The 22888-nt window shown below is 39.5% G+C and overlaps 1 protein-coding gene across 1 annotated transcript; it reads left to right on the top strand.

The window, feature by feature from the left end:
• The first annotated feature begins 1399 nt into the window (after positions 1–1399).
• Positions 1400–21930, top strand: tlk2 (tousled-like kinase 2). Its single transcript, XM_053614505.1, has 21 exons — positions 1400–2738; positions 3144–3226; positions 4622–4693; positions 5620–5686; positions 6009–6052; positions 7473–7571; positions 7855–7962; positions 8072–8164; positions 9517–9627; positions 9711–9847; positions 12104–12256; positions 12371–12437; positions 12585–12682; positions 13296–13377; positions 15234–15325; positions 16800–16889; positions 17570–17739; positions 18855–18990; positions 19161–19272; positions 20137–20244; positions 20423–21930. The coding sequence occupies exons 2-21, from the start codon at positions 3146–3148 to the stop codon at positions 20594–20596; spliced, it is 2094 nt and encodes a 697-aa protein (XP_053470480.1). The 5' UTR covers positions 1400–2738; positions 3144–3145; the 3' UTR covers positions 20597–21930.
• The last annotated feature ends 958 nt before the right edge of the window (positions 21931–22888 follow it).

The following is a 22888-nucleotide window of genomic DNA, read 5'->3' as shown; positions in this document are numbered from 1 at the left end:
GTTTTCTACATCAGAAATTTCATTACTGCAGTGAGACAGTAAAGTAAGAGAGCTACTGCTGTGCTTATGAAAATAATCAGGACTGATGTTTATAACTACTAGTGTCATTTTAGGCAGAATTCTAAAGATCTTCATCCAGAATTCTTGTATTTAGGATAACTTATATAACTACAGTGATTTACTGTGTTTAATTGTGGCTTTGTCTGCTTTTCCTACAACTATCTGGACTGAACTGTGCATCACCTGGATAAAATGAATCATTTTATAATCAAATGCTACACAACATGAGATCTGAACATTATGTGGCATTTCGGCATTTCTCCATTTCTCCTCTGAGTAGAATGAGATCCTGGGGTGGCTTAAATCCCATCAAAGCCTTTGTTAGAGTTATAGTTGTTAACATCACACTTCATCTTCACCATCTTCGAAGCTGGGGCTCAGGTGGTAGAGCGGGTTGTCCACTAAACGTAGGGTTGGCGGTTCGATTCTCGGCCCACATGACTCCACATACCGAAGTGTCCTTGGGCAAGGCACTAAACCTCAAGTTGCTCCTGATGGCAAGTTAGAACCTTGCATGGCAACTCTGCTACCATGTGTGTGTGTTAATGCAGCAATGAGACATAGTGTAAAGCACTTTGGATGAAAGCGCAATATAAGTACAGACCATTTACCATTTGTGTAGAGCAGGAGAGAGGCAACTGCAACATTACAACTTTGAGCACTCTATTGAGTAGATAGCTGGGGCTTGGTTTCATATACCTTCATAGATTTTAACATGGCCTATTAAAAAAAAAAAAAAAGAAAAGAAAAGGCCATAAATGAAAAATTTGTTTTGAGTCTGTGCTGCTAGTCAAAAGGAGTAACATGACCACATCGAATTGATGTGCCTTATTTATACCCGTGAATTAATTACCAACTGAATTAATCAGTAAGTGTTAAAAGTTAAAAGGTGTCATCACCATTCAGTCATGTTACACAGATAGACTTTCATATGCAAGGAATTTACATGTAAATGGACCCCCACAAATGTTAGTTGAAAACCCTGTTTGAGAGAAGTTTTAAAAGGTGCATGAGTGCTTTTTAAAAAAAGGTCCTTACATTATTTTTAAAAGGTACACTATCCACATGTCCAGATGAATACTAAAAGGTGTAAAAGCTATACCCTTGATGATACCACCTCGACGACAAGGAAAAGTACAATCTGATACCTTTATTTCTGAGACTGTAAAGTTAATCCAAAGCTTTTCTTTACATATTGACCATTAATTAAAGTGTCTTTCAGAGGAAAAATACACATTTTAACAGAACGTATGGAATTTAGAAATGGGGCGTGGCCGAATGCACGAACATCTTGCACAATCTCACGAGAAAATATGAGATTTTACCGATTATTGTTTACATTGCGAAAGATGAGAAACCGAACCGAATCGATCCGGATTTAACTGACCGTCCGGGACCAGCTTCACTTCTCAAACACGTCGTGCTTGTTCTGGGGAGATGTGCACACGGAACTTGATTTTGGGCGCAGTTTTTGATTAGTTAAGGCGGCGTTGAGCCCGGTTCGGTGCTGCTGACCCGTAGTCGGCATCGCAAAGAAACAGCCGAGAAGAGGATTGAGATTTAAATCGCTCGGAGCGGAGCCATGTTCGATGCGCTTTGACCGTCGCTCGGTGGAAATCGCTGTGTAGGCAGCATGAAATTGCTTTGTAAAAAGAAAGGAGCGTAGAGAACCTGATCAGTTGATAGACTGTTTTTAAGCAGGCCGAAAGGAAAGGTTGTCCATCTCGAGGCCTCGTGTCAGGAGGTACCACAGCCTCCGCTTGACGCTCGGAGTCGGAGCCGAGCACCACGCGCCTTGCGCCGCACACTGAGCGCTGGCGAGACTCGGGGATTCGAGGCCTTGTTCGGGAATGTCTGGCTAACCGAGGACGAGGTCTGTAGTGACAAAGAGGAGGAGAGCAGTCACAAACTAAACCAAAAAAAATACACATCACAAGTCGAAACCATCGACAGCTCAGGTAAAACTGGGATTCCGTGCTGTTTAGTAATTTTCCGCTGGCTGTCAAAACTTGGAAGGAATCTAATTAGCTTGTTAACTGTGCTTTTATTTAATAGCAGAAGAGTGAACAATGTCTTGATGGTGCCAAACCCCATGGGTCAGATCAGGTTAGCTCCAGCTAACACGCTAGTTAAGTGTTTAAGAAAATGTATTTTAAGTAAACATTTCTCTCTCTCTCTCTCTTTCTCTCTTTTTAAAATTCAGATAGATTTTCTGAACTAGCCTTTTTTTGTTTTGTTTATATTTTTTAATGCATAAAACGTTACACGAATGCTTCTCTGAAGTAACAGTTTGTCTGCTAGCTTTAGCTAACTAGCTTGCATGGTGTTTTTAGCTAGATAACCACTTAACGTCTGCTTTGATAATGTAAAACATTTAAAGAGAGAGGGGGGATAATATAAGTGTTTTTATTAGGTTGAGTGATTCCTTGATATGCGTTTTGTATTTCACATTTCGGTTAAATGAGCTACACGTAACTTTGTTGCATCCTTAATGATTGCATAGTTCGGTAGCTAGCCTTGTGGCTTGATTGATTTAGCCTGTGGATGTTAGGTAGCTCGTTGTATAGCTGGTTAGTTTTTGGCTGGCATCGTGTTTTGTTTGTTTTGTGTGTGTGTGTTTTTGTTTTTTCCCTCCAGCCACCTCTGGGCCCTGCTGCTGACCTAATGAAGTTATTCAGGTCCATCTGAGCTAAACTGACCTTGTAGATCAGTGTTATAGTTTAGGACATGATGTGGTAATGCATACTACACAGATTGAACGTGTGTGTTGTGTGAGGACGTGTCATGTGGAGTCGTGTGACTACTGATTTTCGATGCTGTAAGTCTCAGCAGGCCTGTGGGATGTTTTCATGCAAGTGGCTTAGTGAAAAAGCAATCAGAGAGACTCATCAAGTCTAGGAAAGGTCTCGAAAATGCATGCATCAGTGGCCCATGACTCAACATGTCACACAGACATTACTGTGGTATCAAACCTCCCAGCATCACTATGGCTACGTAATGAGATGCAAACCATCCCCTCTTTCTGTCTCTCTCTCTCTCTCTCTCTCTCTCTCTCTCTCTCTGTGTCTCTTTTTTTTTTGCAGTCATGATGGAGGAACTGCACAGCTTGGATCCTCGAAGGCAGGAGCTGCTCGAGGCTCGATTCACTGGGGTCGGAGTCGCCAAGGTCTGCCATGCCAACGCACTGCTCAGATCTTTCAGATCCCCTTCCATCATTGTCCTCTTCTTTGCTTTCCCCTTTCTGTTGATGCAAATCACTTCCGTCTACAACATCTGTATGTAGTCACTTTATAAAGCAGTTACCTGATTTGATCCTGTTCAAAAGCTTACATCACCCTGGCTGTTAATGTCTAGTGTTGCCTCCTTGAGCATCAGAGAATGTTTGCACCTTTTTGTAATAGTTCTGTTTGAGTCTCTCAATAGTCCTCAGTGTGAAAAGATGTATCTCAAAATCATATAGCCGCTGTTGGAAAGGGGTCAAATATAAGGAAAATGCTGGAAAAGTGAAGAATGTGTAGTACCTGGAGGATTTTTCTGAATAACAGCGGGCGGTTTAACTACTCAGGACAAACAAGTGACTCATGAACAACTATCACAACACACAAACACAGTCGTTGATCATCCAGGTAACAACACACAGGATTACGAATCAAGCGTGTGTAAACTTTTGAACTGGTTCATTTGTGTAAATTCAGTTGTAGTGTTGTGGACGATCTGTTATGTGAAATAGCTTATTCGGGGTAGGACTAAATAATAAAAAAAAAAAAAAAACAATGCAATTTTTATCAACCCTTATTTTATTTACATTTTTTAAATTAACATTTTGCAGATCTTGTAAGGCAAATCTAAATTTATGACCTCAGCTGTACCTGTTACTGTAGGTAACAATGGAGTTGGTCAGCCTTATAAAAAAAAATGCACATGTCTGCGACATTATACTGTGACCTGTATCACAAGATCTATATGATATCGTCATAATTCCATAAAGACAAAATTTCTAGGACTCACTTGGGATTGCTTCATTTTGTCACAGTGGGGTAGTGGTAAGTTAGTTTAAATACATATTTGGCATGTGGAAAAACCACATCTCACAATGATGATTAAACTGTGAGACGACGTGCAGAGGCAGCGGAAACATTTCACTAGAAACATGAGTCTTGTTCGTGATGCGCGTCAGGTGTGTCACGGCAGATTGTCCTGTCTTATTTTGATTATGAATAATGCATGTTTTTTTTTTTTTTTTCCACTGAGGCTGAAGTGGCCTGAGAGAGAGATGAGTTATTAAAAAAAAAAACAAAGACTTCCTCTCCACCCCACCCCCATCCCGTCTTCTTTCTGTACAACCTTGAATACTGTTGGCATTGCAGTCCTCTGGCCTAATGGGATGGAAAAATGTCAGGGGGTAATGAATAGCAGCGTTCGCTTGATCTCAAGGCCGTCTTGGTGTCACAGCGATGCCGTGCACTCGTAAACAGGATGTTCATTTCATTTCAGCCCTCATGTTTTAACATTTGAAGCTCTGTACTCGTTTATGTATTTGCTGTTTCGCTTCTCTCCGTAGGGTTCCGGGCACAACGAGTCATCCAATCATAGTCTGTGTAGTGTGGGCTCTCTGAGTGACAAAGAGCTCGAGGTTAGTTATACACACACACACACACACACCAATCTGGATCATACGCATACTTTTCCTACTAAGTCCTGTGGTCGCTTAATATAGCTTCTCCCACAGCGCTGATTGGTCAGAAGGTGCTGATTTTTCTATAACAGCAGCTCTGACAGTAGTGGAGGCCACAAGACAAATCACAGGTTTATATTAAGGCATTCTTTCTAATATGTTCTTGTCGAAACCCTAATTCACAGGGATGGTTTGGCGGATGTGCCACACTAATATAAACCCAATAATAAATGAATTTAAAATATATAATACAAAAGCATTGATTTGGTGGGGCTTGTAAACATGTATAATGTAAAAAAATTTGAAGGAGTCTCCAGTGTCATCGCTTCGTAACAGGAGAGTCTACGGGACCTACGACTTTGCGGGTTCTCAGTAACATGACTGCATTTTTTCAAAACATGATTTTATTTCATTTATGTTTTATTAAGTGTAAAATGCGATGCACAAAGAGTGTTGCTTTTTATTAGTTATATGCAGAAACATAGTCCGGTCACAGCCCGATGCTGGCTGTTTCTTTATCAAGCTTTACATAATTACTACTAAAACGTGCTGAAAGGGTTAATACGGCTAAAATACTTGCAGCTAAGAGCAGGATTAGGAGAAGTTATCGAATTTCTTAACCTTGCTTACTTTTCCCCGGTGTGAAGTGTTTTTCTTTTTGCTGTGCGAGAGGATCATCTCCTTGGGGGGATATTGTTGATGGCATGAGTACACAGTCACAGTAGAACTGTACTGATTTGTTTAGTCTCAAAGAGCCTGTTGTCTAGTCTGCAAGTTGTGAGAAAACACACTTCAAGGAGACGTCTCGACCAAGAGGAATTGTGGAATGAAGTGAAGTCATAAATTCCTGTTTCATCTGTGCTCTCTCTCTTAAATATACACAGACACCTGAGAAGAAGCCGAATGACCAGAGAACACGTAAGAGGAAAGGAGACCCCTTTGACAGCCAAGGTAGTGGATTTTCAAATTCTTGACTGATCGCACTTTCACTTTCTCTTCTACTTTATCTGTGAAGGGTTCTCTCTCTCTCTCTCTCTCTCTCTCTCTCTCTCTCTCTCTCTCTCTCTCTCTCTCTCTCTCTCTCTCCCCAGATGTTAGGCAGAATGTATGTGGTTGTTATAATCAGGATAGCATAACTTAATTGTGTTTCAAGACTGAGGAATCAGCAATGTATCATCTAATAGAGGTTTTGATCATTAGAATTTCTGAGAACTTTTTTTTATTTTATTTTTCATTTTATTTGTATCTCCACCCAACCCCCCACCCCCCCTAGCGAAAGCAGGAGGCCGAGGACACAAAATCAGTGATTATTTTGAGGTGAGTTCTAATAGGTTGAGTGTGTGTATATGTAATGATCCGTTTCTGAACTGAAACAGGAACGGATTATCAATATTATTTAAATGCAGTGCTCGATTTCATTTCTGGAAATCTGTACCTGATGCATCTGAATCAATTTTGCAGGTTGTTTATTCATCATTTGTGCAAGCTTTTAAAACCTTAAAAGCCATACTTGCATTGTGAAGCATTTTCAACAGGAAAGTGCATAATTTCTTATTAGTTATAGACAACCTCGGTATAAATTATTATTATTTTATTTATTTATTTTTTTGGCTGAGGGTGGCATAAGCGCACGTGTGTCCCCTCTTGATTAACATGAGTTAATTCCCACAAGGCCACTAGGCTATAAATATGACTTAAAAGCCACAAAAAGACTTTTGGGGAATTTTGATGGCATTTTGTTCTTTATGCAGCAGTGCTGATGAATTCCCGAATATAGTATGGGTGTTGCTAATGTTATAATATTTCATGTTCTTTTTCATCATGTACATTTTAATGATGCTCAGTATGGCTCGTGATAATTAGGTTTACTGGCAAAATGCCAGCAGTATAGTACAGCCAGATAAGCAGACCTTCGGAACACTGACTGCCGAGGCCTTTTAACCTACCAAAAAAGAGGTCATTTAATAGGATAAAAATAAAACACGGCAAAAATAAGGTTTTACCAACCTTTTTATATCGTCCTGTAGATCGGGTAGCTTGATTTTCACATGCAACACCTGAACATAGACTTCATTTTCATCTCTGTTTCTGACACGCATTGTAAAGCTCTATTAATCAAACGCCAAACACATTTACCTTCCTGCTTTAGGATGCTGTTTGGTCTCATGAGCAAATAGCATAGTGACACACTGTAGTCTACTTATTATGGACTCTAAGCTGACTTCTGCTTTTGTGTGAGAATTAGCTCGAAAAGAAAAAGGTGTTTGTGAACTTGAACATAAAATATACATGTTGTGTAGAAATGTGTAGAAAAAGACCTACACAGTCTGTGACAAATGCCCTTGAGAATTAAATATGTTTTGACAGTCTGAACAGCAAGCTCGAGGCAGTGACTGTGCATTAGACTGAGAACTGCTACACAATGTTCGAGAGTATTTCAGGATGAGACCAGTAAGACAGCTGCACCTAGGTTGCATTTGCAAGTGATCCAGCAATCCTTTGTAGTAACAAAAAAAGATGGCTGCTAGGGAGAACACCAGCATCCTGTAAACAACAACATATGGCATCACCCCTCAAGTGAATACTTGATGCATTGCAGATCAAAACGCACAATGATACGATGAGGGCTGTTTTTAGTTAACCGCACAGATTTGTATACTAATCTTTCACTCTTTACTCTAACCGTTCTCTCTCTCTCTCTCTCTCTCTCTCTCTCTCTCTCTCTCTGTGTGTCCAGTTTGCGGGGGGTAGTGGTACTGGCACTAGTCCGGCGCGTGGCATTCCTCCTGTGGTGCGCTCCTCCCCGCAGCACTCTCTCTCCAACCCTCCTGCTGCAGTGAGTCTCCTGCTCTCACACTCTCCTTCCTTCATTTCTCGCCCTTTTTATTTATTTTTTTCATTTAATTTTTTTCTGCACTCCTGTTGTCACTCCATCAGGTTTGTCTGCTGCATCGGCTGCATTAATGGTCATTTCACCCAGCTGTCAGATCAAATATTTGATTAGAATTAATCCAGTGTTGGTGCAGCTTGTTTTTATGTACCATGGAATGGTGTTCATAATGTCATTTAATTCAGTGAAGGAAGGCCGGTATGAAGGTTTTATGCTTTGTGATTGACAGGTGCAGCAAGGAAGTCCGTCCTCTATCAATTCCAATACAGACCACTCCCACTCATCGTGCGCCCTCAAACCAGCTTTCACGCACACGCAGCAGCACCGGGCGACACAGGTACCATAGATTCACACAATTGCACGTCATGATGGGCATTATAAATAAAGATGATGATGCAATACATGCTAGGGGGCACTTTTGAACGTTTTTGTTTGTTCTTCCTCAGTCGGACATGACTCTGGAGAAGCTGGCTGCGCTGGAGAGCAGTAAGAGTTCAGACCTCGAGAAAAAAGAGGGACGCATCGATGATTTGCTCAGGGTAAGCATTGTAGAAACAGCACACGGCTTCATATCCCCAGGCATCGGAATATGAGGTTAGTTCAGCCTTTACATATGCTACTCAGATGCTAAAATAAGTTCCCCCCATTTAGAAAATTCTAGTCCAAAATACAGACTGCTTTCCAGCAAACTCCAGGGTGGTTAAATAATTTCAGTGCTGTCCTGAGCAGGCATCTCTGGGATTTTATATGCAACTATACACTTTCATTACTGAGAGTCCATGAGAAGAAAATAAGTTGGAGTAAAAGATGCAGTCTTGCATCTTTTCTGTAAATATATTGATTTAATATTATATTGACCGTTACAGTCGATTCAAAGCCCAGAAGTCTGTAGTCTTGTGCTAATTCATAGCCATTCATAGGAGACATGTATGTATTTCATTATACATGTAGTCTTGAGGAACTAATGTCCTGCTGCTGTAGACCTACTCGGACTGGGTATGGTTTTCAGAAAAGCACATCTAAACATTCCAACATTCATGGCTCATTTTAAAGGTAAATTCAGAGCCAATCGGGCCTTCTGTGACCTGTCTGTTCCTGTGTTTCACTCGATCTGGACTTTTGGGCTATCTTTCAAACCCGATCTGTACTTTTGGGCTATCTTTCCTTAATTGTTCCTGTACATACAGTTGCAATCAAAATGATTCAATTCCCATATGCAAATCAGGTTTATTGTCAAATAAAATCAAACAAAAGCAACTGAAATAGTTCAACACAATGAATGCTTCAAGTGGTTTCCCCAAATTCAACTGAAAATGCAACTTATAATGACTTCTCCAGTCTCAAAATTATTCAACTACCTGAATAGAATCCATCACAACAGCACAAATATGCAAAACAGGTGTTGTCTCAAGCATACCTGATGCAACTAATCAAGGGCTTCATTAGTTGCACCAGGTGTGCTTGAGCGGAAACACATGAAATACCTGAACAGGCTAGGGGTAATGCCCTTTTTTGCCTAGAATTTCCAGAAATGTATTCTTGGCATTTTCTCAACCAGGTTCTTGACGAACTCCCCCCCCGAGTTGTTTTTTTAAACAGTATTAAAGGAGTTCCCACCTATGCTGGACACTTATTGGCTGCTTTTGAGAATATAAGTAAACTATTACATTTTATTTATTTTTTTGTAAATAATGTTTGTTTTCTAATGAAGGAAATGAATATGTTGGCACAAATATATTTTATATTTATATTCTACAACACCAATTTTGAACATTTAATCCTACACCTTCAGATCAAAAGGTTTTTAAGATCGTGAGAAACATTTCAGTGAAGTATCTCCAAACTTTTGACTGGTAGTATGTGTGTGTGTGTGTGTGTGTTTGTGTTTCAGGTGAATTGTGACCTGCGCAGACAGATCGATGAGCAGCAGAGAATGTTGGAGCGCTGTAAGGAACGCCTCAACAAGTGTGTGACTATGAGCAAGAAGCTGCTCATTGAGAAGGTATGCACTCCTCGCTCCTGCGTGTGCGGGTAAAGTTAATATAACGTGAATCCCGTGTTAAGTGAGCGGATGTGTGTGTTCAGTCGAAGCAGGAGAAGATGGCGTGCAGGGACAAGAGCATGCAGGACCGTCTCCGACTGGGCCATTTCACTACAGTGCGACACGGCGCATCCTTTACAGAGCAATGGACCGATGGATATGCCTTTCAGAATTTAATCAAGTAAGACCTAGAGCAGTGAGAAGTAGTGATCCATATTTTCAGGTTCATAACTCAGGAACTGATTCATGATCAGAAATGAAATGTGTCTCATTAGATTAAAATATACGACATAATCTCCAAGTATTTGAGAGTCGAGAGACCAATATAATTAGGGACTTTAAGCAACAGCTGCTAATAGAATGGCAACGGCATTATGTTTTATTTTATACGACATTGTAATTGCATCAGTATATGATTGTTCCATTAGTCTTTTATTTAATCTGTGTTGATATGTTTTAAATTTAAGCTAATTTAATGTAATGTAGGCATTCGTCTTCCTCCATGTAATCAAGATTAAAAGGCAAGTACTGTATTGCTTACACGGTAAATCTAGGTTTTTTGACATATTGGCATCATGCAAGAGTAAAAACTCTTATGACAATAGATTATAATTTATAATAAAAACGTACTCTTATTTTATCGACTGGGAGTTTTAATGAACTCACTGTGTAATTAATCTTTGTATTCAATTATATTTTTCTCTCATAAAATTAATTGATGTTATTGTTTGGGGGAGTCTGTATTATACTTTAACTTGATATTATAGATCAACTTTTATTATTAAATGATGGTCTGTTTTTGGCTGAATCATAAATATCTCAGTCAGTAATTGTGCTATATTTAATAATTTGCGTTATCATATATGGTGCAGTATTTATTCAGTAAGGTGGCGTTTGGGATTGGGGTTGCAGATGTTCATGAAGTGACTAAACACAGGAGATTACATAGAGTAGAGGAAATATGTATTGAATGCGTCAACATTTTTTTTTTTTTGGTAAATATATTTCCAATGAGGCTATTCATGTGAAATTTTCACCAGACACCAGTATTAACTTAAGAAATCCGGAAATATAAAGAATTCACAACATTAAAATCCATAAATGAAGTTATGTGTAATAAAGTGGAATGACACACAAAAAAGTATTGAACATGCTAAGAAAAAGCAGTTCTTCGAGGCAAGGAACCAGCTGAAATCCGTAAGTAATTATATTCTTTGCAAATTAATATCAGCTGGATTAGTAAATTGATGGTCTATAAAAAACGCTTTTTCGTTAACAAGGTGTCACACAGGAAACATCTCATGATGGGTAAAAGCAAAGAGCTCTCCTAAGACCTTTGCAACCTTATTGTTGCGGAACATATTGATGGAATCAGATACAGACGTATTTCAAAACTTCTGAATCCTCCAGTAAGCACCATTGGGGCCATTATCCTCAAGTGGAAGCAACATCACTCCGTCATCAACCGGACATGCACAGGAGCTCCTCGCAAGATTTCTGACCAGGGAGTCAGAAGAGTAGCCCAAGAGCCAAGGACCACTTAGAAAGAGCTCCAGAAACACTTGGAGGCAGCAGGTGTCATCAAGAAAACAATAGGCAATGCACTCCACAGCTCACGCTCACCCCGTAAGACTCCTTTACTAAAGAAAAGGCATGTCGAAGCTCGTTTAAAGTTTGCTACAACTCATTTGGACAAGCCTATGAAATACTGGGAGAGTGTAGTCTGGTCAGACGAGAGCAAAATTGAGCTTTTTGTCTGTCATACTACGCACCATGTTTGGAGAAGAAATGGCACTGCACATAACCCTTAAAACACTATACCAACAGTGAAGTTTGGAAGTGGAAGCATCATGGTGTGGGGCCGTTTTTCATCGCATGGTACTGGCAGACTTCATATAATTGAAGGAACAATGAATGGAGCTCTTTACTCTTTCTTGAGTTGAAGCCAAAGTCTGGTGAAAATTTCACGTGAATAGCCTCATTGGAAATATATTTACGGAAAAGGTTTTTGACGTGTTCTTTACTTATTTCCCCCACTGTATATAGAAGATTAAATAAGTTCATTTTTGTCTCGCAACGATTGTATTTTTTTTTTTTCTTCCCCCCACAAGCCATAGAATGCACCACCATTGATTATTGGATTTCCAAAACATTTAATTCTAACTGTTTAAAAACACAATTTCTACTGAAAGAACAATCAGATATATGTATGCATGTGCATTCATTTTAGGAGTTGCCTTTTTGGATCATCAAACAGGGCATTACTAACTAAAATTTGCACTTATGATGACTCCTCTGAGTAGCCTCAGATAAGACATGGCGCATGTGGCCCACATTTCAAAGCCTGAATGTTCCCAGGATTGAGCATTGAGCACTGCAGTATTTTTTTTTTAAATAACTTTGTTAGTTGAGTTTCTATTTTTCACTTTGTGTGTAGGCAGCAGGAGCGGGTGAACTCACAGAGAGAGGACATCGAAAGACAGAGGAAGCTCCTGGCGAAGAAGAAGCCACCCAACGCAGCCCAGACTCCGCCACCCAACCTAGAACCCAATAAACGCAAGAACAAGAGCAATGGAGCAGAGAACGAGATGTGAGTACAGAGAAAGCCAGAGGGAACAAAGCTCTACCTGCCAGCTGCATTATTGATCCATTTCTTTTTAAATGTTTTACATTATTGTTTCCTGTGCTATTTCTCTACTGATAGGTTATCACTAGCAGAATATCACGAGCAAGAAGAGATTTTCAAATTGAGACTTGGTCACTTAAAGAAGGTAAAGAGCATGCCAGAGTCAACCAGATGTTTGCTATTCTCTATTTTATCATGCTTAATCTTTTGTAACAGACTTGGCATTCTGCGTTTAGTGTATTTTTATTATGACAATCTGTGTTTCGCCTAAAAAACTGTGTGCGCTGCGTAGGAGGAAGCCGAGATCCAAGTTGAATTGGAGAGGCTGGAACGAGTGCGTAATCTTCACATCCGAGAGCTTAAGAGAATACACAATGAAGATAACTCCCAGTACGTCTCCTCCTCCTCCTCCTCTTCCTCTGCTGTTTTACTGTTTCAGGCTTCGGTTTGATAACGTTCCACTGTTTACTTGAAACTTGCTTATAATGGATGTCTAAGAGCTGACGTGGAATCCTGTCAAACATTTTAAAATGTGTGACAAGTTACAAGTGAATGTAAAAACCACAGCAGTTACTCCCAAACAATAAAGTCTAAAGCTGATAATTAGTTTAATCCAACTTTTCAACACTGGAGCAATAGAAATCAGTCCAGGTACTTCCAGTTGCCCTGATGTTTTTATTGTCCATGTGCCGTCAGATCCTCAAAACTACATTTGTAATGGCAAATCAGATCTTCATTTAGAAAGGCATTTGGGGGGAAAAAAGAATTCAAAAATTCACTTTAGTGTTTATTGTCCCTCCCAACAACTGGCCTTAAACATCTGTTATAAGTGAGTTATGAGGAAACGGGTTTTATTTTCTTTTCTCAGTCCAGGGAAGAATGTCCGAAATCTTTTTTCTGCTAATCACTCATTTGCTACAGATGTGGTAGATGAACAGGTGTTGTGGGGAAAATGCTGAAACATTCCTTTAACATCACTATTTGGTTTGTTTGCGTTTGTCAGGTTCAAAGATCACCCCACGCTGAATGACCGTTACCTGCTCCTGCACCTGCTGGGCCGAGGTGGCTTTAGTGAAGTTTACAAGGTAGGAGAGCCCTGATGTCATTACATTGCATTACTTTACATTATCTACCACTTTTTTAGCCTAGTCACTTACATTGGGCTGGGCAGCACACTGGAGCTTCTACTTGCCTGGTAGGCTAGCTAATGCATTTCATTTGTTCACCACTCATACAATATTTAAAAGTGCACTTAATTTTTCAAGTGCACAAATTGTGTCTCTACATTGAAGGTTCATTATAATAGCACATTATTTCCTCAATTGTAAGTCGCTTTGGAGAGGGTTTGTACAAGGTGCTTGAATTTGGCTTTTTGAAATTTAAGTACCGGAAAACCTTGAAAATAGCCATATTTTATCAAGTGGTGCTTAAAAAGTGCTTGAATTTATTTAAAAAAAAAAAGTGTCAATAAATACGAAATTGCTAACAAACTTTAAAGTGTTTATTTTGGATAGAACGAATACAATCCTTTCACTCAATATGACTCCCCGCTGCAACCCCTCCCCCTCATCCTCCTCACACTATTCACTCACTCATTGTGATGGAGACAGCTCTGGTCCACTTTTCAGACCCATTTAGCACATTTGTTTTTTCTTTCTTTAAATAAAAAAAGCACCTAGCGAGGAAATCTATCGACTATTTTGGGCAAACCTTGGCAAATTCCTGTAGAAGAGAGTGGCCAGTACTGCCCCGCGAGGTCCTGCTTTCCACCTGCAGGTACACCTCTGTCTTCGCCGCTACTCAGAGTGGAGCAGCACATTCATTTGCTTCTAATTTGTGTGATCATTTTACGTGTAAATATAGCCGAAATCTCTGCGCATTCGCACCCGTTGTCTTAAAATTGTGTGTGTGGTGATTTTGTCAGACGACGTCACGGTTATAAATCGGGATTTCAGCAGTGCAGAGCAGCAGCTTGGAAGTGACTGCTGGTGAACATGTAGTCTCTTAATGCGCCGTGTTTCAGTCAATGTTTCATCCTCGTTCTGTTGTCTGACAACAGAAAATATGTAAATGATAACAGCTTTATTGGGAACTTATCTGTATTAAAACACAGCATGTGAGCACACAGATTATTGAATGAATACGTATTGAATATGCTAATTAGCGTATGACGTCAGCTAGTGACATTTAGCGACTTTCCACTGAAAGTTGTTGGCAACAGTGCTCTCCACCTGGAGTATACTGACGTTACGGTGAAGATGAAGCAATGCCTGGGAAATGCTCATTTAATCCAGCTTGGCTGGAAATGGCACCATATACAAATGTGTATTATTATTATTATTATTATTATTATTATTAATAATGACATTTTATTTATTTATTTTTATTATAATTTTTTTAAATATATAAATGTTTGAATGACCTCTCTTTTTAGGAGAGTAGGTGGGGGGGCATGGTGACTTGGGTTATTACTTTTGCCTCACTCGGCCAGGGTTGGCGGTTCAATTCCCACGGCCACCCTTTGTGTGCAGAGCTTGCTTGTTCTTCCCGTGCTTCGGGGGTTTCCTCCAAAGTCCAAAGACATGTGCTGATTGGCATCTCTAAATTGTCAGTAGTGTGTGCGTGCGTGCGTGCGTGTGCCCTGCGATGGGTTGGCACCCTGGGTTGGTGTCCCCTGGGATGGTGTCCCCTGGGATAGGCTCCAGGCTCCCCGCAACCCTGTGTAGGATAAGCGGTATGGAGAATGGATGAACACCTCTTCTATAGTCCTTGAAAACAAATAAAAGTGCTTAAAAAGTCCTTGGAAGTCCTGGAATTTCATTCTGAAGAATCTGTATGAACCCTGTTTGAATAAAAGTGTCTGCAAAATGAATAAATGTCAGTGTAGATTATGTATTGGCGTGTACTCTTTCTCTTTTTAATTTCTGCCGTCCTCCTCTAGGCATTTGACTTGACAGAACAGCGGTACGTGGCTGTGAAAATTCATCAGCTCAATAAGAACTGGAGAGATGAGAAGAAGGAAAACTACCACAAGTAGGACATTTATGATCATTTCACCCTCTGTGACGCTTTTTGTTTAGTAAAAACTAGATCTTTATGTGTCAGAGGGACACTTATAACTAAATGTAGTTCATCAGATAAGACTTGTTGAGTGTCAGAAGTTTTGCTCTAGAGCGGTGTTCCTCAGTCTGGACCAGGAGTATCCCTGGCCCTCCACATATTGGTGTTTTCCCTCCTCCCCTGATTCAGCTAATTACCAAGATGACACTAAGTTGAACTGGGTGAGTTAGAGGAGGAAAAACAGCTCAAATGTGCTGGGTAGGAGTAATGCAAGGCCAGGATTGAGAAACACTGCGCTGGCCTTTAGTGCAAATTGTTTTTGATTAATTATTAATGATCTTGCATGGATGATGCAGTCTTGTCATAATTTTGGTGATTATGAAATGAAATGGAAATACTGGATGAAAACTACACCGCAATGCAAAACTGTCCTATAACTAGGCTGTTAGCAAACTTGCAGTTACTTTGCAGTTAAATGCATCATATGGAGGTGCATAAATGACACTCTTATTTTTGTATGATGCAAGCTGAGAACTCCTAGCTTCTTACTGCTTTTGTTCTTTGAGGGTGCAAGCTCCGTGTACTACACCAAAGACATTACCCAGAGTGGAAAAGACTTGTACCTCCACAGACTCACTCTATATGATTGCAGTTAAGCTATGTTGCTTCTAGAGAAGCAAACTGAAAATGATTATTACTACTGCAGGTTGTAGCTATGTGACGTGCCTTTTGTTAACGATATGGCGTGTCTATAAATAATACAGTTATTAGCCCTGGCAGTATGCTTTCCTTACTTGTCAGGTACATTAGCAAAAATATCTCACTTCTGACAGTAAACATGTTTTCGCTGATGAATTTGTGAAACAGGAAAATCGTGTACATTTTTTTCTATTCCTTTGAAGCTATGAGAAGTTAAAGTCCCTGTGAAGTGCCTTGAAAAGTGCAGCGTTATTCGATGTGTTGACATAATTTCCCCTGAAACAGGAAATCATGACAGCACATGCCCCCCCCCCCCTTTTTTTTTTTTTTTTTTTTTTTTTTTTTTAAATGGAATGTAGTGTTTAGCTTACCTCACAGCTTGGGCTAAGTAATACTTCACAGTTAGTAACGTGGATTTTTTACAATATTGGGAGCAGGACACTTCTGATTCTAGAGAGCGTTTGATTGGACAGTAAATCTAATGAGATGCTGAAGTGCTGAATGATGTCATCAATATGTCATCAATCGTTTTGGAGCATACTAGCTTATAGATAGCCTTAAGTCTAACATATTCATACTAAAAGCCACAAAACATCAATATTGACTTCATGTGGACTTAAAATATTGATGTGTATGATTGGCTTGTTTGACGTGTGACGTCATGGGTTAAGAAACATGCAAAAACTGTTTGAGGTTTTTAAGCCTGTATGACACAAGGACTCAATGCCTGTTGTATGCTTTGTTTCAGACATGCCTGCCGAGAGTATCGCATCCATAAGGAACTGGATCATCCCAGAATAGTCAAACTTTACGACTACTTCTCTCTGGACACCGACTCGTAAGAGACACGTTAACTGCCTACACGTACACTGTATGTACACATGCAGTGCCTCCGGAATTTTGAGAATATTTTGAGAAATTTTCCCACATTTTGTTATGTTACAGCCTTATTCCAAAATGGATTAAATTAATTATTTTCCTCAAAATTCTACAAACAATACCCCATAATGACAACGTGAAAGAAGTTTGTTTGAAATCTTTGCAAATTTATTAAAAATAAAAAACAAAAAAAAGCACATGTACATAAGTATTCACAGCCTTTGCCATGACACTCAAAATTGAGCTCAGGTGCATCCTGTTTCCACTGATCATCCTTGAGATGTTTCTACAACTTGATTGGAGTCCACCTGTGGTAAATTCAGTTGATTGGACATGATTTGGAAAGGCACACACCTGTCTATATAAGGTCCCACAGTTAACAATGCATGTTCCTAGCCCAAACCAATCATAAGGAATTTAATCCATTTTGGTATAAGGCTGTAACATAACAAAATGTGGAAAAAGTGACGTGCTGTGAATACTTTCCGGATGCACTGTAGACCATACTGGTTGTGACTGCAAGAACTGATTTAAATTGCATGCAGTAAAATGACACTTCCATTACTATGAGCATCACAAATAAAGCTGTTTCTATTGGAACAGAAAAAATGATTGTGTGTTATTTGTGTGTTTGTGTAGGTTCTGCACAGTACTAGAGTATTGTGAAGGCAACGATCTGGATTTCTATCTAAAACAACACAAGCTAATGTCTGAGAAAGAGGGCCGGTCCATCATTATGCAGGTTGTCAACGCCCTGAAATACCTGAACGAGATCCGCCCACCAATTATCCATTATGATCTTAAACCAGGTAAGACTAAGTAAACACTACAGTTACACTTTAAGACCTTAAACTAGGTGACAACAGGGAGTCCTGTTGATGAGGTTAAAATAATTATCATCAACGAGGTCCTGGAACATTACCATGGACATAAGAGAAAATACTGTACATGCTTCTCTATTCAGGATGTCGGTGCCTTGTTTGAGCATCCGGTCACAGACCCGTCTTTTGTAGTTTCGACAGATGAACGCTATATATGCACATCTGGCTCATTGAGTGGGCGATGATAAGATGGCGTGATGCAGACACGAAACGGAGTTCCTGTCCTCAACCCAAAGCACTTCCTGAAGCGCCTTGCTTGTCGTACCTTTTGCTCGTATGACAAGTACATGTCATACTTTTTATCCGTTTATAGTTACGTGTTGTGGCATGTTCACAAAACAAGTTAGTTCTTGTTGACACTTATAGAAGCTATAAATAGTTGTTCTCTTACCAGACAAATAAAACAGCTTGCCATGTTTGAAATAAACCGGAACATGCAAAGTCTTCTGCAAACCTGTATGATATTTAGTCTTGGATCATGTGGAGTTTAAATACGTATATAAACATGTGATTTGAATGATGGGTGGCACTATAGTCAGAGCTACTGTTATAGAAAATTTTAGCCCACGCCATTTGACCAATCAGGTTCAAGATTATAGGCTTGTTTTTTTTCCTGTTATCAAAGTAATTCATCTAGGTTATAATTTTTATAAGGGGTAGTTGGGTGTAGTTTGCTTTAACATGGATGTTGGCAGATGTGAATCATTCTTAAACAACATTCCATGTTCAACAGCTGTCATGTATCCAAATCATGGTATTTGTCCTTGAATACCTTTTTTTTGTTGCTCCAGTTGTAACTTCGTCCAGGTGTGTATGAATTAAACTGTAAAAAGGCAACTATAAGGTGTCAATCCATTGATGGCAACAGAACACACATTGCTGATGTCTTAATGGTTTCCTACAGGGAAACAGACTCCCTTAAAATGGAGTCCACTATCGCTATAGCTAAAGAAACGGTTTATTGGTTTGGAAGACTTGTCATAAACAATCACCATGCTTCTAACTGGCTGACCTTTTGACCTGATTCTTGTGGTTACATCCAGGTAACATCCTGCTGGTGAACGGCACAGCGTGCGGGGAGATAAAAATCACAGACTTTGGTTTGTCTAAGATCATGGATGATGACAACTACGGTGTAGATGGCATGGAGCTTACATCGCAAGGAGCTGGGACTTACTGGTATGCTTGTGTGTTAGCTTGTGCCACCAACACTAATTTGTTCAGTGCATAATTAAATACGATTGCTTATAGATCAGCATCGATTGTGAATTTCTGCTTCCTACACACTATTTTAGTTAAGATCACATTGAGGGGATTATTATTTTTTTAATTCCCTGTCCTACTTGTAGGTACCTGCCCCCAGAATGCTTTGTGGTAGGGAAAGAGCCACCCAAGATCTCTAATAAAGTGGATGTGTGGTCAGTTGGCGTGATCTTCTACCAGTGCCTCTATGGGAAGAAGGTAACAGGAAATTGACAACAGATTGATTTTTCTTTTTGACAGAATCAGCATTTTTGGTGAAGAATTGGTGTCTTTGTGAGCTAGCCTTTTTTCTTAGCCCTAATATATCATGCCTCTGTTAATTTAAGTTTTGTATTTGACATTTTAAAAGGCAGTAACAAATTGCAAAATGAACTTTTTTCTTAACCAAAAAGCTCACTACAGTTTACTCCTGTATTAGTGTAGTCTGGGTTTTTCCAGATCATTTGCATCCTCATGTAGTCAGTCCATACAGGATTAAGATGCATTAAGATGCAAAGTGCTGAGTGTTTGTTTTTTTTTGTTTTGTTTTTTTGCGCACTTTCTTTGTGGAAAACTACTTGAATAGGCGAAAGTGCAATCGCATGAAATTATTTTTCAGTGATGTCTGTTTGGTAAATGAGACCTTTTAGCTGTACTCCTGTTGGATGCATGTGAATCAAAGAGGGCTTTGGCTGAATGCGCTTTGTGATGATGTCACATGACACGTCTTGGCCAAAATCTGCGGTATTTCTGAAAAATTGCACACATGATTTTGCGTTAATTTCCCCAGTCACAAAATCCTCGGGGGATTGCGTAGTGTGGGGGTTTTTTGTTTTTGTTTTTTTCTTTTTCCTTTTTCTTCTTCTCTCCCGGTAATCAAGTTGGTGTCACAAATGACAACTCTTTGGATTGCTTTGGAATTAGAGGGGGAGGAAAAAGTTGAAGGAACGCCGTAGCCAATTTACATGCGCTAGTAATATGATCATTACCAAATTGAAGCCATGGTGGGGGGTCATAGTGCCACCTGAAATAATGTTCAAGATTTTATCCCAGTAATCATGTTTGTTCCCCTCTCTATCCTAGCCGTTTGGTCATAATCAGTCGCAGCAAGATATCCTACAGGAGAACACTATACTCAAAGCCACAGAGGTGCAGTTCCCTCCCAAACCTGGAGTTTCACCTGAGGCTAAGGTACAAGTCTCGTTCTCTCCTTTTTCTTTTAGTTGTGCCTTTTTAAAAAAAAAAAAAAAAAAAACCTCCAATCACTAATAAATGATGTGTGATTTTATGAATTTCTTATGATTCTGAATATAGACAGTTTAGTTTAATGTAATTTTTTAAATTGTTTTATCCATGCCCACCATTGCAGGCCTTCATTCGTCGGTGTTTGGTGTACCGCAAGGAGGACCGTATTGATGTCCATCAGCTGGCCAGCGACCCCTTCCTGCTCCCTCACATCCGCAAATCCGTTGCCACCACGGGCAACTCCAGCACGGCCGTCGCCTCCACCTCCAGCTCATCCAATAGCAGCGCCTCAAACTGAGAGCCCCGCCCATCCATACCTGTCTGATCGGAGCAGAGAGAGCCGGGCTTTGTATTTGCCGTACTCGGTTCTGCAGCGCCCAAAGTGGAAGTGGAGGATCTGCCTCCAAGTATACAGAGAAGGAAAGAGAGAGCAGAAGGAACGGGAAAAGAGGGAAGGATGGAACGCTGGAGCAATGTTCATCCCTCTGTACCCCTCTTCCTCTCCCCATTACTGCAAATCGTGTGTGGGGTGGGGAGGTTTTTAAAAAAAAAAAAAAAAAAAAAAAAAAAAAAAAAAGAAGGCATCCTTAATGTAAGAGAAAGAAAGAGAGAGAATTCCTGAGCCCATGTCATGCTGAAAATAATAATGGATTGAACGGGGGACAGATCTGCAAGGGCTTGGACAGATAAAACGGACTGATGCGTACCCTTCACCCCACAACACAAACATGCACACATACAGGCGTATTCATAAAAAGTATCTTCAGTTTCTTTGAAGGCAAATAGCTAATGATGTGGGAGAACCCCCTCACTCCTACTACGGTGTCTTCTGTGTAAGATATTGCAAATGAGTTTCTTCTCCTTCCCAGTGCCCACTTCCTGCTGTACACCTTCCATCTAGGGAATTTTGCTAGTGAGCTTACATCAGTATCAGTAGCCCACATTTCACTCAACCATATCAAAACCACCATCGTTCAAACAAAAAGCAGTGCTAAAATGAAAACAGGTTGGTTTTTTTTTTGTTTTGTTTTTTTGCTGTTTGGGAATTTTAATGAAGTCTTACAGCGCCTTGTTTATTGTGTTTAATTTTTTTTTTTTTTGGTTGGGGGTGGGGTGAGAGCTAGTGTTGGTCAATTTCACTTCCCCCCCCCCCTTTTCTTCTCTGTGACCAAAGCCAAGCTCTGCCAGCAGGTGGTGCCGTTTAACTTGAGATTTTGTTTTCCAATTATAATTTTAAAATGGTTTTGATGCAAAGACACATATTTTTTTTTTTTAAAGAAAAGCTATTGGTGTAGATGGTTTAGCATTACTAACTTGATGGCCCCAAGTATGTTCTATTTTCTGTTACAATTAGAAAAATTAACACTTTTTTTTTTATCTAAGATTTAATGTTTTTAATTTTTATTTTAAAATATTTTTTTCTTCCATGATTTTAACAGTTCTCACATGCAGATACAGATGCAGATACCCACACATGCTCATATTTATTTAGGCCTGTTTTAAATAGCTGATTCCTGGTCCTGATTGTCTACTATGAGGGGATGAGGACTTTTTGGAGGGAGGGGGGATAGTTAATGACGGGTACAGGGCAGAAATGGCAATGATCATTAAATACTGTTGGTTAAAAATTTCTCCCTGGTGTGAGCTTGATTTATTTATTATTTTTATGATCAACACAATTTTCATACTCCTCAAACCATTCAGTGAATCCTGTGGCTGGATGAAGAGACCTGTACTGGCTGAACCATCCTGTATAGAATGGGGAAAAAAACGTTTACCAGTGTGAAGTTGCACAGTTTCTGCTACCATCCTAAAGCTAATTATTTTCCAATAACAGCATTTCCCGAAGTGTTATTCCTATTACATCACAGCAATTTGTCACTGATTGCAATTTTATTTTTTTTAATGAAAAATGTGTACTTATTTTTCCATTTATAGTACATTTAATGTTGTGGAATGTATTTGAGACAAGTTAGTTCCTGCTTTCATTTAAATTATATTAGCTATAAACACTTCTCTTACTTTTTTTTCTTTCCCCTTGAAGTTAAGAGTTTGCATGTTCTCCCTGTGTTTAAGGGGTTTCCTCCAGGTACTCTGGTTTCCTCCCCCAATCCAGTGATATGTGTTGAAGGGAATGGGTGTGTGAATGTGTGTGCTACTGTGCCCTGTGATGGGTTGGCACCCCTTCCAGGATGTCCCCCACCTTGTGCACAAGCTCCCTGGGATAGGTTTCAGGCTCGCCAGCGATCCTGTATAGGATAAGTGGTAAACCATTCAAACAAAATCCCACCCTCCCTGCATAATGGAGCTGCTGTTGTTTTTATTCCCCTTTAATTTTGCTCCAATCTGTGGAAAATTGAGATTATATAAAAATGTAAACCTTTAATTACTTAAATATCTTCTTTTCACTTTATTACTATTGCTGTGTGTGTGTGTGTGTGTGTGTATTATATATTTTATATATAATTATATATTTTATATATAATTATATATTTTATATATAATTATATATTTTATATATAATTATATATGTAATTATATATAATATATGTAATTTTATATATATATATATATATAATATCTCTCCAGA

This window comes from Ictalurus furcatus, chromosome 2, assembly GCF_023375685.1.
Source record: "Ictalurus furcatus strain D&B chromosome 2, Billie_1.0, whole genome shotgun sequence".
NCBI lineage: Eukaryota > Metazoa > Chordata > Actinopteri > Siluriformes > Ictaluridae > Ictalurus > Ictalurus furcatus.
This window is presented reverse-complemented; position numbering and strand designations above follow the sequence as displayed.